General features: G+C 40.4%; 1 protein-coding gene and 1 pseudogene across 4 annotated transcripts; both read right to left on the reverse strand.

Annotated features, from left to right (window-relative positions):
• Positions 1 to 1,300: 1,300 nt before the first annotated feature.
• Positions 1,301 to 3,219, reverse strand: LOC100643519 (annotated as a pseudogene).
• On the reverse strand, positions 2,805 to 20,244 carry LOC100645182 (microphthalmia-associated transcription factor). Of its 4 annotated transcripts, XM_048414362.1 has the most exons (8): positions 18,118 to 19,044; positions 15,716 to 15,923; positions 14,766 to 15,113; positions 8,245 to 8,434; positions 7,548 to 7,623; positions 6,130 to 6,409; positions 5,910 to 5,916; positions 4,075 to 4,397 (listed from the first exon to the last, which is right to left on the reverse strand). In XM_048414362.1, the coding sequence occupies exons 1-8, from the start codon at positions 18,807 to 18,809 to the stop codon at positions 4,306 to 4,308; spliced, it is 1,893 nt and encodes a 630-aa protein (XP_048270319.1). In that variant the 5' UTR covers positions 18,810 to 19,044; the 3' UTR covers positions 4,075 to 4,305. The 4 variants fall into 4 exon arrangements, with proteins under 4 accessions (XP_003393669.1, XP_012172510.2, XP_048270319.1 ...); XM_003393621.3 differs by lacking the exons at positions 5,910 to 5,916; positions 18,118 to 19,044 and adding an exon at positions 19,644 to 20,244 and having other exon boundaries at positions 2,805 to 4,397; XM_012317120.3 differs by lacking the exon at positions 5,910 to 5,916 and having other exon boundaries at positions 2,805 to 4,397; positions 18,118 to 18,956.
• Between the last annotated feature and the right edge of the window lie 113 nt (positions 20,245 to 20,357).

Raw genomic sequence — 20,357 nt, forward strand, 5'->3', positions numbered from 1 at the left:
CGACAATTTTACATAAACGAAGTTCTACCATATATATTTGACTTGTGAAAAGGAGAGGAGATTAATTGATACGAGCACTTCCTACTTAATATTCGTTGTCGATGTCAGTACTGTATTTGCTATAATACTGGCACCGACAACGATTAAACTGAAAACTAAAACCATTACACGATCATCCATCCATGAGACGGTGAAGTCATAATTACGACAACGGTTTCCATCGACACCTCATAATGCATTTATTATGCAACTTACGTTTCGCATCGTTTCTTACTAAATGTAATAAAATTCAAATAAAACGCAAAGTTAAGTATTCTTTATAACTTCTTATATACGCATACTCTAGTCCATTCTTCTTAATATACTATATAATAAAAATTGTAATTAATAACAGAGATACAATACTACGTATGCGGGATATATATTTTACGAATAGATAGTACTAACTTGTACAATACGGTTCGAGAGTAATCTCTACTTTCGTATATATAGATAGAGTCGTATTGAAGAAAAGTATACTATAAGCTTTATCGATACTTTGAGTTTCCAGTTAACGAATTTTAGTGAATTATTACATCTTTATTGCCTAATAATTTTATATCTTCTACTCTTGATAAGGGAAATAACAACCAACTGTGATTCAAATATGGTACAAGCAAGATTTTAAGCGACCGCGCATTCACGCGCGCTTCCGATCGTCAACATTCGGCTGTTTTCGGGCGATCCCGTTCACCGATGCGAACTGCGGCACGCCTGCGCAGGAGTCGATGTAGGGACCGCGCGAAGTCGAGAAATGAACGTGATATTCAAATCGCAAACGTTTTTCAAATCTCAAATCGCAAGACTATCCTGCAAATCACATTGAGATTCAAATTGTCGTTTATATATAAAAACTTCACGATGTTATAATATTATTTTATTGCGATACCGTTTTTAAAATTAAAAGCACGACAAGCCGTAAATATGATCAACAAAAATTAGCGTCCATCAATCAAACGTCGCAATCAAACGTAGCAATTTTTGTTTTATATTTACGCCTTGATATTCTTTTTGAATTCCCATTTTTAAGGGAAGTTCAGTATCCTGGCTTCAAGACCTTAACTTTTTAATAATAGACGATTAGTATTTCGTTACTTATTATAAATAATATTAAACCATGGTGATCTTTACGTTAATAAGATTTTTCATTTGTATTTATATACCAATATTTCATTCCAGATTAATGGTAACTATATTTAGGTTGGATATACATAAATGGAAATAGAGAATTTGGAATGAATTGGCTAGTAAAACACAAGTCTTATATTTAAATTTTTATTCTGTTCAAAAATTTGTAAAAGTAATTAAGCGACATGAACGCTAGCAATGGAACTCTCACCATATTTCCAGTTTGCTGGAGGAATTCCCTTGGGTTTGTAATATCGAGCAAGTCGATGGATTCTAGACTCCAGGAGAATCAACATGCTGGTTTTGCCTTCTTCGTTTCTTTCCAAACGTTTTCTAATAGCGAATGCATCTTTTTTAATCAAATAATATGAATCTTTTGGTAAGTCTAGGTCACAATGCACCACACTTTTGACGATTCTGAGAATTTTATTTGCACTGCGGAAACGCATTTGAACCACTTCATGAGAATCTCGAAGAATTACACCTAGATGATTTAATCACATACTTAGTTATTGCTGTAATGATTATATATATTGTATTTTTCACCAAATAAATAAATTTAATAAATGTAATATACGTTAACTTTTAAGTGTTGGTGATTACCTATAATAGCATGACAAAATGTCATAACTACCTCAAAAATCATCATATTTTTAATATTGCAAACTATTGATAAGAATCAACGATAAAGCATTGAATCTTAATCAGTTTGCTTGAAAAAAATTAAATCTGGACACAAGGGGAACAAGAGTTTAATTTGCACTATAATAAATGTAACATATACATAAGATATTAATATGAAAATTTCATTTTTACAATTTTCATTAAATTAACTGTGTATCAAATGAAGTAAAAAATTACCTATTTGAGATGGATGCCCCTTTTTAGCTAGCTCAATTCTTTATAGTTTTCTGGTATCAGTTTCAATCATGTTGGAACTTTGCGTCTGTAGAGTAGAGCCGACTGGAATATACCCTTTCTGTAATGTTACAAGTTTTTATTACTAAAATATATGGTTCTTTTAATAAAAATTATATAATCAATTATATATGATCAAAGAGAAAAACCATTTAGAAATATTAAGATAACTACAAAAGACAAGTTGGAGTTATGTATAGAAAAAAAAAAAAAACAGAGATTATGACACATTTGTAAACTACTAAGAATGTAGTTACATATCGGAAAATAATTATCTTAAATTGTTACTTCAAATAAGAAACACATGGCTACTAAGAAGAGACTGTTGTGATAACCTTTTATACTAGAAACTTATGAAATTGTACTACAATAATAGAAAAAATTCAGGCCATGCAAGACAAAAAATAACTTTCAAAGCTAAACATAATAATCTATCATGCTAGAATCTAATTAATTTTCCGACCTATACGACCTATCTCTTACATAATTTTTGTATGTTACAGACGGCTAGTGGTCTTTCAATTCGTTCAGTAACTGATAGAATTATAAAACAATTTAAAATTTAAATATTGTATACCAAACGAAGAGTATATCTTATTTTGGTCAAATTATTAACATAAATTTGTCAGGTACTTGAGCCCATCGCTAAGATGCTAGGAAGAATATTGGGAATATATAAACAAAAGGAAAAGACAAAACGTGAAAAAATGATTAAACACTTTTTCTGTAACGTCTCTTTATATACTCTGTAGTTTCGCGCGATCACCGTGAAGAATTATCACGAGATTCTCGCACGGTTTTCGCGGATAACAGTGAGCGAATAATACGCATTAACGAGGTAAAACGCGATAGTTACATATATTAAAAGGATCACAGAGCGACGGGAACAGCAATATTATTCGCGCACACGAGACATCTCTATGGAATAAGAGCATACATTATTCACCAGTAACATTAATTACTTGCTGTTTCCGACGCAAAATACTTTAGAAAATATATATTCTGTCGCAGGCTTTTCTCCTACGTAAGTTTTCGTCTTTCAATAAATCACCTTCTCTTATCTTGTTTACAGCACTTGTTCAAGTTTTCCTTCGAGTTATCGAATCGTCTCTTTTCTAATTGATCGATTATCATCTTAGATCTACGTGTCAAGTTTAATTAGCCCGTACTCGCCATTATATATCTATATCTGAACGTATGTTCACTAATGTCTTTTTAAATCGAGAAATTTTATAGGAAGAAACGAATAATCGTTAAAAATGGTTAACGAAATCGTTGGATGACGAAACACGCAGTTGATTCTCTTCGCACATTATGAACAACTAAGACAATGGGTAGCGAAGGAGAGTGACACAAAAAAATTAAAAGGCACTTGAACGAACTGGTTTGAGTATTGCAGTATGTTTTGCTCCTAATAATGCGATGAAACGCAACATAATGCAATACAGTGAAACACTGACTGTAATCGAACTGGAAAAAAATTAGAAATGAAAAGGACCATCCAAAGTATTTCTCGTAACTTTGGACAACTCCAAAAAGTATTTTAAAGTATATTTCAATTTTTTGTTTGTTCGTCAATGAACTCGCGACCTGCGCGAGCGCTTATTTATCGTAAAACTTCGGTGCTAATCGCATCCGTTATTCATTACGTATATCCCATAAGTATTTGACACCTGTAAGGGATCGATGGTTGCCATCGAAAGCAACCATACGAATACGAGTTCGAGAACCTTTTTGCTTTTGGAACTATTTGAATACGTGAAAGTACGTGAATTTTCTCAATGAATTATTATACGATTATACTAAGTAACTTTTTACATAGACTTACGATTTATAATACGTATGTATGTAACGGCCAGCCGTTGAAAAAAAGGACAAGAACAACACATAACATGTATGTTGTTAATCAGACACAAGGATGCGACGTTCGCGAGTCGCTATTCGCCTATTGCATCGCTCAGTATCGATTATATTGCGTTTGTTACTTTCTTGTTACGATAAAATTCGAATGTCCTTCCGATTGAAAAATATATAAATTGATTATTTGGAGCGCTATTAACGCTCGGATCCTATTACGCGACAATGTCCATATCGGAGGAGGAATTCGGTGTGGTTGGTGCTAAACTACCAAGGGTATCTTCGTCTGGTAGGGCATGTTGACAGCCAGCCTGTGCTGGACTTAGTGGTGGTAAATGAGGCGAGGAGAGCATCGGGTCGCCGCTATGAATCGGACCGTTTCCATCGTCCTCCATCAGATCTTCGAGCTGCGACATACTTAAGCTCGTTGCTTCTTCGGTAACCAATTCTGGAATCTGTTTAGTACACAAAAATAACATGTCTTTACAACGGACAATCTATTTTTATTTATTAACAAACGAAGATCACACGAATAAAGAACGATAAGTACATTTCCGTTTATTCGTTTACATAAAATTCATAAGAATGGAAAGACCCTGTCAGGTCCAGCCAGAGGAATAATTGTTAAGACAAACGGTACTTTGGTATCTTCGATATTTTAATACAAAACGATATTATTTTTTGATTATGTGGGAGGTAGGAAAATACATACATGCTAAGTCCGAAAATCAAATAAAACGACAATTTCGGTAATGTAAGATTAGTTGAGACAATATTCTGAATTTTAAAACTGTTGTCTCGCGAAGGATGGAAAATGCGACTTATCGTGTCTTTCCCTTGTAATCTTCGAGTGTGATAACCGAAGCTAATCGTCATGTAGTATCGAAATATTTTCAATTCACGCGAATGAACGATAGAACTAAATTATACATGTATATACGGTGCATATTACTCAACACTTTCGTTCGATGTAATCGCGAACGAACAGCGGTGAGGGACGTCCGCTTTATTTTGTTGTTTGAACATGCGATTCAAATTGCGCTCTTATCAACGTTCGCATTTCATCAAACCAACAAATCGCTTATAGATATACCGACTAGATTTTATCAGCAACAATTCACCAATGTGTCCTTTCGATATTTGTATTCCCGCGCGTAGAATAGTTTCACCGTTTCCGTTTCGAAAATCTCTTCCTTCGCTTAAACTCGGGAGACTGACAGTCCGAACAACGAATTGACTCATAGTCTTTTAAGACTTTTACGACGAATTAACGAATTAACTCGTTTCCGTCGTCAACAAGCGGATATTTAAGGAAAAGGCAATTAGATAAACAGGAAAAAAAAATAGAATACCGAATGTAAAAATATACCTAATGTTTCCAAATCACGATAAGATAAGTCATTTCCGCAATTGGATAGTTCTGTAACGTAGGATTAGAATGCCTGATATATGTGCTCGTCGTGAATCGAAGAAACGCGAGGTGAAGGAAGAAGAGCGATGCGATGCAGAGGGAAAAAGAGAGTAAAATATTAGAACGGCAAAGAGAATAAAGAAAAGACAGACTGACAATAAGAATACGCGTACAACGGAAGAACGAACGGAAACATGGTGCTTGGTGGAAACACCAGTAACAAGGGAGAAGAGGATGTGATATCGACGATAGAACTATTTATTTGTACACGCACACAATAGGAGACAGAGAGATGGAGCGGCAGAGAGACAGAGAGAGACAGACAGAGAGCAAGACGAGCGATTTCGTAGCTGGCAGTCTGATCGGAACACATGCGAATTATGAAACCAGTCTCGGGAACGAAGCGAGCGTTTATTCGGATCAAGGATCGTGAAACGATCAGCGGTACATATCGGTGTTGATCGGCATAACCTTGACGAAATTCATAGCAGCCGCGATATCGTGACAGTCGTCGTTGCGCGAGGATGCACACCATCGAGAATATGTACATATTCACCTCGTTCCTGAGAGAAGACAAATGACGTTCGTGATAAACCAAGAGAGAATAATATGGGCCGTCGAATTAGGACCATGGACAAAAATTTGGATTTCTTTTTATGCATACGCTTGTAAACGACTAAGAAGTAAAAGCAGCAAGAAATATCCAATTTTGTATTAAATATCAACGGATGTCCTAATTCTGTCATGACCGGCGTTATATATAGAAATTCGATTACCTTGCGTTGTTCGAGCTTGTTTCGAGGAAAGGTGTTCAGCATGCTACCGGAAGTCGAAGCCCAACTAAAATCAGTCACCGGAAGACCGTGCGCCTTCGCTTGCAACTCCAACTCTTGAACTCGTAAAAGGAGTCGACGATTCTGATGTTCCAGTTGCTTGTGTCTCAGCTCGTTCTGTTTCATCCTTGTCAACTCGTTTTTCAACAATTTTATGTACTCGACCGAAGACTTCAGAATCGTTCCCTTGTTTGGCCTGACGTCTCGAACGATTTCATAATATCTGCAACAAGTGAAAATTAGTTGATTACGATGTTACGTTGTCCAAGTCGCGTTATTAAAGATTCGTCGTGTCTTCTCTTCTCGTGAGATATATTCGATTAGACTTTCAATCCTTAAAAGCTATCCTTAAGAAATCGCTCGAACGAATAAAAATTTCGCTCCTCCTCCAAGATATATTCCTATTTATTTTACAATCCCATCGATAAAGTTAGACAAATGCAATTCGGTATTTTCTTATCGTTCCACGTTAGATGGAAATGTAAAATAGTGCTGTAAAATTCAACCGCATAAAATCTAACACAATACGAGACAGAAGATACATACGTAATGCCAGCCAAGAGACATCGATCGGCGGTGAGAAAGAGAGAGAATTTTGGAAAACGGGGTCGTATCAGAATGTTTGCCATTGTACTTAGACTCGTTTCGTTATCGAGGTGAGACTTGAGACACGGTAACACGGTCTACTCGCAGTTCCGTACATCTTTCTTTCGTACGGTGCTAATCTTAGAAGGAGGCGATGCTTTGGTACTCGACCGTACCAAGTATCGCTCGTTATTTCGTTCTCCGGAAATTTATTACGCAATGCAAGACGCAGGATACAGGGAGACACGAAATCGAACGAATTTAGGTTCGAGAAGTTGTTTCAAGAACGAATTATCGTTCGTTTTTCGTTGCTCTTTCGTCTTTCCATTCTCTGATCGATCTATTCTTAAGATTTGTAAGTTTAATATCGGCTCATGACGAAGGAAGCGTAAGCTGAGAAAAGAAACGAGAGAACATGTCAAGAAGAATGACGTAAACGTCATTTTTGAGATACTCGGCCTACTGGCAATGAAAAATGAGCAGAAATTAAAGACGACGAATAAACGACCCATTGATTAAATATTTCACGTCGAAAAATATTAACTACATTTTCACTAGCAAGTTCGTTTTCCAAAAAATTGTCTACGTACGTTTTTCGTCCGTGAACGATATATTTTGCACGACGAGCAACGCTCTTCGTACATAATGTGTTTTACGAATCTTATCGAGCATTTTGTTCTCTAAAAATTGCAAAGGAGTTACGCGCGAAATGCTTGTTGCTGCCTTACCGCTAGCAATACGTGGTAAACGATCATGAAATTGAAAAACGTACTTACGGGTCGTTAGTTTTAGGCAAGAGAGTGCCGAGCTCTTTGATTCTATCGTTGATATTGAACCGTCGCCGTCTCTCGACTGAAAATCATAATAATAATATGAATTATAATTAGGATATCGCAGTTGCGTCTGAAAATATTTTTACATATTTTCATATCGAGTGCCGACGCGCGAAAGCTGGCATTCAGATGGTAAGCAGCATGGACAGCAGCCGTGTTGATTAACGACAACCATGTCGGCTACGAATAATAAATAGACAAAATTATCTCCTACTCTAATTTTATAAAATTACCATTTCTAGTTTCACGTTACTCTGCAGATTTCTTATTCGCGCCTATACAACCTATCGTATTCTACATTAGTATACTTTATATACTCGCCTACACATGAACCAGTATACTGGCATAACAAAAATAGTTATCTCGTTGAAGAAGCACGAATATCAGAAACGAAGCAATTACGTTCCGCTCCATGGATATTTGACGTGGATATATCAGATTTTACAGGATCGCAGGAAGAGGAATTCGTCTCTAATTCGTTTACAATTCAAATGACTGTTTCAGTTGTTTTAAGCGAACAACGAGCATCGAAATAGAGACATACGAATGTATTATGGTTTTTCGCATACTGCTAATAATTAATAGTAACAGGTTACCGTCACCGCATACGTATAGCCAATAGTCGATCGTATTTACTTACTCATATTATGATTATCTTTCTTTTGTCGATCTTTGGCAAGCGCGTGTATTTCAGCATCGGTAAGCAACAGAGGTTCGGGCTTGATTTGTAACTCTGGAATATTGGACAGACTTCCTGACTGGCTGTCTTTTAAATTATCGCCTAGGGAGTTGGCTTCGAACGACAAGATGTCGTCCAGAAGATCCTCCGCCTGTAATCATACAAATTCCTCAACTCAAATCAAACTCAACTTTCAGATCGTCTGTGTTCTCGGGCGATAAATAAAAATTCTAATGTATTTCAATCGTCTTCGAATGCCTTTTCAATTTATACTTTATCGATTTATCGATGGAAGGAGGACTAGATGCAATTTTGCCTCGATGCGGGGTCAGCAAACGAGTTCACGTTAAAACCGCTGTCAAAGCTAATTATCATATCGCGTTTTCTCTGTAACATCTCCTTTTTTCTGTTTTTCCTCTATTGATTCATTCGCCGGGTATCTGAGCCAACCTTTGAACGAAAAAAGTATCATAGAGGATGTGATATTTTCGGAAAAACAATTTGATTATATCACGCTTAGTTTGCCCTGTTAAGCGGATTTGATAACAGGAAGAACGTTCTCGCACCTATATCGTACACACTGCCACGATTTTATCGAACCTCGTGGACTTTATTCGCAATTCTTGATATCCTCTCCATTGACGATCGCCGATTCGATTGCTGTCGATAGTCAAAGAATGTTTTAATGGGACGGTGGTAGATCAGGTTTGAACAAACGAGAGTGAAATAGAGAGAGAAAGCGTTAAGCAAAAAGAGAAAGATGATAAAGACGATAAAAAGTGAAGAAGAGAAATGTGATAGAGAAGTTGAACGGTTATGAAAAAGGAGGGCAAAGTGGTACAAATTCAGAGGAAACGATATGAAACGGGTTGAGATGGCGAGCATTGGTGCTCAGCGTACGGCGCTTATGGCTATTCAAGTTGCGTACGTGTAAGTTACGTAAATATTACGTAACAACAATAACCGATGTCTGTCCGTGGAAGAACGTGCCGATAGAACGTGTTGTGTCAGAAAGACAACGGTGGCAAAAGCCAGAGCCAAAGGATACATTTAAAGTTGTACGGGAGAAAGCGATTGAATAGATAAAAATATGAAAAAGTCAAGAGGAAAGAAAGAAAGAAAAGAAAGAAGTCGATTGATAAAGGGAACTAAGTAGCCGTCTTAATAAAAGGAACCTAGTTTATCGTTGGAATTTCATTTATGTTTCAGCTACCGATAATCTAACTGCGAGATTAAGCGATAATATGAAAGATATCAGTAATTACAGATAGTCGGAGAAGCACAGTTGTAAAAAATGATCGAAATCGCTATTGTTTATGTCATATCGGATAAAACAATTATCATAGTTGAAGTCGTGTCTGGCCTTACGTTCTAATGTTTCATCTCGTTTCGTCATATCGTGTTATATCTTTCGCTACGCAAGTGAAAAACGACATTACCATTGTATTGGATACACAACGACGTTCTTTTTCATTCGTTGAAAATACTATACGCCTTAATAGGCTGCGAATATTTATGCAAATTCCTATTTTTATTGACGTAATTAAACAAATAGAATTTAACTAGAATTCTAAAATATTACTGTGGATATTTTGCTTCAAATATTTTATACAATTTACGTTATTTATTTATGTGCATTCTGTACATTTTAACGACTTCGAATTTCCCATAAATGCATAAAAATTCACAGACTACTCGTTAGTTGCGATAGAAGCTATCCTTGTAATCGGCTGAGAACGATTAAACCAAAATGGTCGGAGGGCGGTTTCCGTAATAAATATGCTAACACGTTATACATATGTGCACTTCCATCACGACTGGCATCCTCTCGCTGATCCGCCGTCTATGTCTGCCTGTTCGTATTGGTATCGGTTATGTGTTCGCGTTTCTGACTTCGTACAAACGAAGTTGTTCGTTACGAAACCTAAGTATGGCATCGCTCACAAATATTAGCATCGCCCAGAATGTTCGTAGTATTTAGGTGTTTTTACCTAGATAAGCTGTTATCGAGGCGATTGTCGTTATCTTGAAAAGCGTTTTCAATCCTTGATCGAGAAAGATTTATATGCTCGCCCAACCGGTCGGAAATGCTGACGCTTATCACGATTATCTTACGCATCTTCGCCGTGAATATACGTTGAATAGTAAAAGAAAATTAAAAACTCCAAATTATAGCAACGAAGTTTCGTAAGGTGAGAGGTCGCGATGTGCTACTGCCAAAGATCTATCAATTGGTGATTACGCGAACGACGTCGATCGCTGCTGTATCCTATATATATATATATATATATACATATAGGTATATGTATATACAGAAAATACGAAATACAGAAGATTAAAGGTACGTAAACAATCCATCGCCACTCGTGAATTTTTTACACGTTACGCTTACGATGGTCTTTTGTTAAAACGATAAAGGATGCGATAAGCGCCGATACACCGACTTAATCGATATCGATCTTTGACAGTTGATTAGTTCGCAAATACGAATCGATCAAACGAAGCGTGAACGTATTAAATTTTCTTCAAATTCATCTTGCATCGTCTTGCCCTTCGCTTCGATCCATTCAACGTCTCATCCGTTCGTCTACTCGTTTGCGTTGTGAAATGCAGCGCTGATAACGTAATAACGCGATAGCGTGATAACGCGATAACACGAGTAACTAGATGCAATTAACGAAAACGAAGCGTGTCGAGATGCGCGTAAAATACGAGCAAAATCAGTGAACGAGTGTATCTTGAATCGTTTCGTTGGTAATAGTTTAACGAATCGAATGAAACTCACCTTACACCTTCGGGTTATTATATTGAACACTGGCATGTTGTCGTTGCTTGAAATGGATCCGATGAACGAAAAAGTAACAAGAACCGTATATTCGTGCGATCAAGTACTAGAGACATGCGCGCACGTGTAGTACGCGTTCACGCACGTGGCTAGTAGCGCGCGATGGTGGCGTGGGGCCGCGTGGGTTCGAACTCACAAACGCAAAGAAGATTGGTAATTCAGTAAAATTCGCTTCTCCGCTGAATGTTAAAGAAGCGTATATACGGTGCGGTAATCATGCCAACCGTTAAAACTATCTTGAAGCGAAGCCGACGATGGAAATTATTTCCTCGCGATCTCAGATGAGTTTCAACGTCGCCGTCATCGTCGTTATTGTCGTCGTTATCATCGTCACTATTGTCGTCAACGTCACTGCCACCACTTTCGACGTCATCGTCCTTCTTGTTCTCTTTCCTTTCCTGCTTCTCCGCCGCCCTCCGTCTGTCTTCTTCTTTGCAAAAGGAAGATCCTTGGCGCCGATCGTAACTCCTGATAAACGTTGCGTGTTCCACTAACTATTCTCCGCTTCGTCCATTCATTTCCCGGAAATTTTGTCGTAAAACTGATCGTCGCTCTCCTCATGAATAATCGTTTTTAACCGTTCGGTGGCTGGCACTCGAAACGTACACGCGCACGATAATCGAAACACCGAAACAACAGTACTCGCGAACGAGAACAAGAACGAATACAAGTGGGAGAAAAAGAAAGTAAAGGTCGGTTAATCGGTCGCGGTCGCGAAGGATACTCGAATATAATTGTAGCTACAACCTTGATAACAGGGTGGATTGGCATTCAAGAGGACAAACGATTCTTCCTGTGCGAAGAATACGTGTCAAAGTAACGGTGCTAGAACGAGCGCGAAAGCGAATACGAATGCGGATAACCGATCGAAGAACGAATGCATTTTTCGGACTCAGGCTTGGACTCGAAGGTTTTGCCGATGCGACGACGTTGTTTCGTAGCAACCTTGCGTTTTCTCCTCGTACCGCCACTCCGTCGCGACTCGGCTACCTACGATTAAGCGTACCTCAAGGTTGCGGTTACCCAATAACGTATCTCACGATCTCGGCGAAGTGAAGTGGGATTCCGAGTTAAACGGGAACGGCGGGAGAGTTGGGAACAGGGAGCGGATGATAGATGACGAGTGACGAACAGGTGGAGTATACGCGAAGATAACTCGATATTAGTCGATAGTACGTCGAGTTGAAATATACGTCACGCTTTAGAACGATCTATCGTCCAAAAGAGTCGTTATCGGTTCGAATTGGCAGCGATAAAATGAAATATGATCAGCGTTGAACTCTATCCTTCTCCTTCGGTTCTAAATCGGATCTGTCGTAGCTAGAAAATCGCTTTTACCGTATCGATGGATGACAAGTTACGTGCTGGTCGTCGGCTTAAAGCAGATGCGAAACGAATATCGCGCCGATGTTGTTCTTAACCAGAGCGAGATCGTTCGGCGATTCATCGATCGCGGTTCTCCTCGTTGTGAAACATCGTTACCGGGTGTTGTCACACGATGGACGCGTTGATCGCGTGGAAAATTTCCGCGTCGAATAATCTGTGGCAGGAAGATCTTTTCTCTTCCTTCTTCTCTCACCCCTTGTTGGCCCGTCGTGAAAACGTCGATCGCTCTGACAAATCGAAGAAACGAGACGACACGGAAGATTGCTTCGCGAAACAAACATCGAACCACCGTCGAGGTAAACGACGCTCCACGAAGGTTTGCTCTCGCGCGAACCCGAACCTCCACCGTCGATCGGCTCGTTTCGGTACTGCTCGCTACTGCTCGCTACTGCTCGCTACTACTCGCTGCTGCTCGAATGCCCGCCACGCGCCACGAGCATCGCCATGCCCCACGCCCGCTGCGCTATCGGCTATCGTTAAGTTACCGCTTCTACCCATTATCCCCTACTATTAGGCTACAGCTACGGCACTACGGCCACATGGCAGCCGCGCATTTTCATTTCTATCATTCGCCATTTAAGCCTCGTTCAAATTAGTCCAGTTAAATCGAATTCAAACGGCTTGGATTCCAGCAACTCGAAACAACTTGACTGGCGTGAACTTGCTATTTATCTAATTCGAATGCAATATCCTTTCAAATTTCTACGCCCATTGGTCCAGTCAACCGTTTCGACCGCCTTGGAATTCAAACTTGACCAATTTAAACGAGGCTTCGGAGTAGGATGTTCGCTTGATCCCTTTTGTCGGCACGTTCTTCCATCCTTTGTCATTTATTCTTTCGTCGTTTCAGCCTTTCGTGAGTCACGGAGGGTATTTGTAAATATTTCCCTGGCTACGCGAATTGCCTACGATAACAAAATTTCTAGTTCTAGCTCGTCGCGAATATCTCGTGAACGACATTTTAAGTTTTGGTTTTCGCCCCGGAGGTGCTCGCTTCTCTATGCGTCTTTTTTTTTTTAGATTCTTCCTGTCTCGTCACCAACTCGCACTCAATACGTTCTTTGCTTAAATAATTTTACGACAGTTGTTGAAGCTTGTGTCGCGACCAATTTCTCCTATCGTCCACTACTATTATGTATTCTACCCTCGCACTGACCGTACGACGCGCCTTAGGTATTCTCCGTTAACCCAGTTGTGTTGCGGGATCGAAAAATATCGCATGCAACGACCTCGTGAACATAGCTAAAAAATAGCAATGTAACAGGTTTCAACTGATAAAATTAACAGCAAATTACGAAAAGAGCCGCGTTTACGTTCTTTGTTCGTTTTAACGGAGATACGTGTAGCGTAATCCATTTCTGACGTAGTACCCAATACCAGCAGTTCGTTCCTCGTGTTATTCGTTTTTAAGAGCCTCGATAAAATGTTAAATAAAAATCCCGAGAAGAAAATTTCCGATGTAATAAATAAAAAATAAGGCGACAAATAACATCTATGCGTCTTATAAAAAAGAATTAATTGCAAATGAACCAGTAATTCTCGCGGAGATATGACACGTGTCATCGTCGAGCAACTAATAAAAAGCATTATAGTTTCCGTGCGACTTTCGATGCCGCACGAATAACAAAGAAAAAGAAAGTGAGCGAGCGAACGATCGATCGATCGATCGGTTCGACCTTCAAGCTGCCAAGTATGATCGTAACTATGATTTCCAGCCGTTTAATCGTTGTTACGTTTAGCGAACGAAACAGGTGAAAGTACGTTCCACGATTTTGTTTTCATTTTAAAAAGCCAAAATTCTGTTACACTCTTACGTACGCGTACACGCGCATACGCGTGATTCGGCAGATACGCGAAGGAAACAGATACGCGGCATCGATACATTCTTTGCGGTTCGTCTCTGCTTCAATTTCCCTAAATTTCGTGTATTTCTATTATCGTTTTCCGATACTTTGTACGAACTGAGCGTCCTAGAGTAAAGCAAGATTATTCGAGTCGAGCTAAGCAATTGTAAGAAAAAAGAATGAAAAAATTGAAAATTGAATTGTAAGAAAAATGACTTTTGTCTTTTCAGATAACAGTACATCAGACTCGAATTAGCTGACTCGAATAATCCTTTCTCTTACTCCTGCGCTTTGCGATCTTTTCTATTCCGATAGTTCCAACGGAATATTAGGTGTTGTGCGAATTGAGAGCACGAATTTGATGACAATGATAAATCGATAGGTAACAGGTAGACGTATTAAATTACCTCGGAGTTGCTGGTTGCGACACTGGAAAGTCCTGGTGACATGGCACCAGTCGCAGGATCTGGACTGGCCGCAAGCGGATTAACGTGCGACAATACCGTGGGACCATGTGGGTACGAGGCCAGGTGAGGATGCTGTGGCTTTGGATGGTGTACTGTTGGTCCCGGTGGTGCGCTCTGGACGACCATCGGCGCAGACGTCGGCACGGCTTCCACCGAATTTCTTCCGAGAACGCTTTCGTCCCCAGCGGTACCATTGCCGCGAAACGACTCGTGAAGATACTGTCTCACTTGATTCTTCTGCTTCTGAACAACGTGATAACGCGTCGGATTTTCCAATAGCGTTCGTACCTGTGAACAAAAAGTGGCGTAACTCGTTTAATCTATCGGCCCTCTTTCTCTTTCTTTAAACCACATTTCGTGTTTGTTTCTATTCGAAGAAACGACTATCAGTTTCGATGATTGTTACCAAGTGACACGTGTTTCTATTCTATTTTTGGTCTTATCGGCAGTGTTGGCTAAAGCTTGGAGAAATATGCAATAAGGTCGAACACTGTAGGTTTCTTACGCTATTACTTCGAAAGTGCACCGGGATCGTGTTAGTTCGTCTGTCTTTATCGTGCCTTTAGTTAAGAAAGAGACGGTATTTTATGTTTCTTCCCCTCCTTCTGGCTTGAATTGTGCTACGCTGTGAAAACGTTAAAAGTTTGAATCATCTGTTTTTCTGAAACACGTGTTTGCACACACGTTGCATTGTCGCGTTCAAGCGTACACGAGCGCGTAACAAATATAAAAGAAAGGAGAAAAAGAGTATTCACGGGACGATACGCCGTATAAAAATAAATTGCATCTCGTACACAACGTCGAAATAAAGTAGACGAAGGGCGAGGGTAGAATTGGAGTCAATGATAAGAAGATAAGAGAAATGATAAGAAGTATACATACATACATACCTGTAAGACTTGCGGTGGTACATCTACCCCGATAGTCGACAGCGTAGTAGTGGGTACGGGTCTAGGAGGGGCGGTAGTTGGTCTCTGTTGCTGCAAGTTCTGACGGAATTCAGCCTCTCGCCTCTCTTGCTCCTGCAGCTGCTCTCGCATCAGCTGGAGCTTCAGTTGCGTACGCGATGTGGGTGTCGCAGTTTTAAACGTCGGTGGACTGAAAGCCATCGGAAACGAATCGATTTTATGCATCAAATTTTAGCTTCCTTCTCCAAGCTGATGTACGAGCCGCTTATACGTTGGATTACGAATTAACGAATCTTTGTTAGAACCAGCTACTCGTTTTCAACTTCGTTACTAGCAGCGACGACTAATCAATTTTTTTTTTCTTTTTCGTAGGAATGAGAGGAAAGTGCCGAGGAAATGTCGAGGGAGCAGTACCTTCTCTATCCCATGATCGTTCGATCGTTTCGTAGTTTGGTCCACGCATCTATTCTATTATCCTCGACTAAAGTCAAGAACGAAATATGGAAACGATGACGCGTGTGTACGCGCAAATTACAGCAACATGCGCGCGATACAACCGTCGAAATGTAAAAAATAAGTCAAAGAATGCGCGTATCAAGAATCAAGGCGTGGTTCATTAACATCAAAATCTACGACACAGCGTTAAAACGATTTTCCTTTGCCGTTATTTCCGTAACTTGGCGCGATCCTGTTCGTGCTAATATTTATAATAGCCGAACAAAAGTAAAGAGACTAGTTCGGTTGATCTGATACTTGCATATAGATTATAATTGATACGAGGATCGGTAAATGACAAAGGTGTGCCCATTTACAGAGCACAGTTCTATGCAAAAAATAGACGCGCAGAAGTCGCATGGCGAATCGACGGTTTACCAAGAGGAGGTGGTACCAGTCGCCTAAAAGGTATTCCCGGTTTGGGAACACTGCCAAATTATAGCCATAAGAAAACCAAAATAGAGATATTGTGCAATTTGGATCGAGATGCGATTCTTGTCCTCCGAGTGGCGATCTTCTCTTCCGAACAATACATTGAAAGCACAACGCGGTTCTGTCGCTGCTTTCTGTCTCGAAGCGATCGGGATCCCGTTCATTTCGCATGTTTGTCGCAACTGCGTTACGTAATCATCTTCGGCGAAAACTAACCGAGTTGCTCTATATCTATTCGTTGCTTCTCTTTCCCCCTCTCTCTCTCTCTCTCTCTCTCTAATTGTAAGTCGTTCTTACGCTTTTGTGCCTTTCCTCTCTATCTCGCTTTTGTCGCGTTGGCAATCAATTATTTTCATTTCTATTCATCTAGCCTTTACCACAGAGGGGAAATATTTAAGGGGAAATAAATAAATAATATTTTAGGGGAAATAAAAACGACGAACGTTATTCTTCTTTTCGAATTTTTATACACTTGTGAGAAATTGAAATGGTGAAAGGTGTATACAATTTCTAAAGTAAACTTTCCATTATAATATTTAAAAAGCGAAAGAAGTGTTACTTTTAGATTGCTTTTCTTTAGCTATAAAAGTATAAATTTGCATAAAAATCCGCAGTCTACTAAACGCATATATTGAGAAACGATCGAAAACGACTTTACAGAGATATGTATCTATCGCTTGGTGACAGTGAACAATTTTCGAGGTAGAAACAAGGAGGGATAAACGTAACGTAACGTGTAAAATATATAACGAACGAATTGCGCACATGTAAAACGAAATTTACGATTTACCGGCCAGCGATATCGAGTCGCTATAGCCACTGTCGGACTTCCTTTCGAGGAAGGAACATTATTTTCCTTCGTCTGTGACAGAATAGAGCGGTCGAATCTTCCGTATGTTTAAAATCAAATTGAAAAACAGGAAAAATATCGGAGACGAAGGGCACAGACGCAAGGAAACGGCGAGACTCGTGTGCACGATACTTGCGGTACACCGCCAGGTTCACGAAACACATCTACGTGTAAGAACCAAGGACGCATTTATATTTAGATGCAATGTTTACAGTCGAGAAGAATGTAGACGTAGCGGTAAACGGAAATGGACACACATGTTCGGCGAGAAGAACGATCTTACGAGGAAGATCTCGCTATTTGGCGAGCAAGGTTGAACAAGCAAAAGCCAGAACGAATAAAAGATTTAGATAGATAGATAGATAGATAGATAGATAGATAAATAGATAGATAGATAGTAATGAGCAGACGAGCAAGTGCGGGAGCGAGATAGAGACGGAATGAGAGAGTGGGAGTAGAAGGCGTAACGGTAGCTGGGCAGGAGAGTAGCTGAAAAAAACGAAAGGACGTAACGTAATTGAAAAATCAGGTTGAGTACGGATATGATAAGAAATGAAAAGATGCAAAGCGTTGAATGAAACTCGAACCGTTTTTAACAGTTCTGTACCAGCCTTGTGGGCGAGTAGATCGTAATGGTCGGGCAAACGCAACGTGACCGTTGTTCCGAGAATTGCCGTGCAACGGAGACGACGTCGGCGTTCCGTCAACGATCGACGGATCCATTTCGAGGATCATGCGCAGATCCTCGTCGATACCGATGTTCACGCGCACGCGTTGCTCTTGCTCACGTTGTCCAACCTTCCCGTTTTTCCGTTGACGATCCAAGGTAGACGAAAAATTGAACGCTCGATCAACGACGGACTTTACGGCAGATTCGATGTCCGAATGCGCGGGCGACGATAACGACAATGGAATCGAGCTAAACGATGGTGATTGCTGTTTGCTCGCAAACTCTACCGATGCCGACGTCGACGTTGGCGCCGACGCCGGCACAGGCACCGTACCCAATTTTGATACCAATTCCGATTCAAATTCAGGCACTGATCCCGGAGCTACATAACGCGGACCTAGCAACGAGCCAGTATTACTCGTCCAATTGGACAACGACTTTGTCGTCGTTGTTCTCGTTAACGTAGCCGTTATAGTTGTTGTTGGTAGTGTAATTGCGGTCCCGATTCTTCCTTCGATAACGGAACGGTTATTGGTCAACGGACGTCCAACGTCGTTTATTCGATTCAATCGCGACACTAAATCCTCGAATTCGACGATTTGCCGCACTGTCTCGGATATATCTTGCATGTCCTCCGAAGGAGGTGAAGACGCTTTACGGCCAAACTAGCCGACGCGACGAGCCGCGACGCTACTAAGCCAGATGTCTTATTTTGTTATCTTCAACATCGTCGACGACCACCACGCTGTTAGCTATGAAAAAACCAACGATCGTTGCTCTAAACCTGGATCCGTTACTCTTATCTCTTTTCCACCCTTTCGATTTCGCTCGCGCATCTCGCCACTATCGCGCATTCGCGTATCCGCGCCAAATCTCGTTCGTCGCCTAAACACCAACTATCAACTAGACGTCAAAATCGTCGATTTGAAGAATACAAAACGCGGCAATTAAATTACCCAACCACCACCTAAAGCGTTTCTTCTGAGATTTTTAGGTTTGTAGCGAATTATTTCGGGAGATGATTTTATCGACGAGAACGTATTATTTTCAACATCAACATGTGCCCATGTGTCACACAAACCAATTTTACACGGGATGAAATTTTTGTAAATGTTTTGGCAATAGAGATTTAAATCCTGCGGAACGTCAGAGGTACGGATTATTCCAGAATCGAGAGATTTTTCTTCCAAGATCGAAATTAAGATCGAAAGTGCGAGAGCAGCGGTAGACAGACGAATTAAGCCGAATCGAAACCGAGTCGACTCGATGTTCGACGAACCGAGCCGACTCGAGCCGAAGCAAGAAACGAGCGCACAGATGACGGAGACGAGTAAAGAATGTAACTTCAAGAAGTTGCAAACGGTGAATTGATATCGTGAAACTGTTCGGATTAAGAAACGATTTGAACCTTGACCCGTATAACCGTGCTCGTGTATCGTGATCATAAGTTTAAAGCAACGTACCTGTCGATATTCGGCGCTCGACTTTTTAATTCGTAGTACATGATGTCTTGCAGTGGTGTCGAGAGAAAAGATAGAGCTTGTTCCCAATCGTCGTGGTTGTTTCTATGCCCATTGTCTTGTTTATTACCGCAATCCGATTCATTGATACCAATTATTCCATTCTGTTTCTCCTGACATAGACGATCGCAGAGATCCGCTTCGCGATGTTCCAAATCAGCGGTAATAGCTGCCAGATCGAAACCCATGTCGATGCCAGATTCGTCCATTCTTATACTTTTACTACTAGCGGATAGTAAACGAAAGCCGCGACGCGACGCGACGCGTCGCGGTCAATAGCGTCGCGACGCCTCTTGCCGCGAACAAACTACGATCTTCGATACTTTTCTCGGTGAAACGATCGCGATTACGAGACAACGATGTTCCCGAGTTTTGCTTTCTAGCGTGGCGCCTCCCCACTGGTTGAAGCTAGGACGCGCGTGTCGAGCGATAATCGGACCGAGAGAGAGACGAGAGAGACAGTAGTCGCGAGTCGTGCGAGAACTTTTAACCGATCGGAGACGAGCGGGGGTCGCGTTCGTTACTCTCGACTATCCACGCTACTCGATGCTCGATGCTCGATGCTCGATGCTCGATGCCCAATGCCCAATGCTTTCGATGTTCCATGTCCGATCTCGGCTCGATGCCCAACTATCTACGCAACGAGGGGATAAGAGA

This window comes from Bombus terrestris, chromosome 2 (genome assembly GCF_910591885.1).
Source record: "Bombus terrestris chromosome 2, iyBomTerr1.2, whole genome shotgun sequence".
NCBI classification, from domain to species: domain Eukaryota; kingdom Metazoa; phylum Arthropoda; class Insecta; order Hymenoptera; family Apidae; genus Bombus; species Bombus terrestris.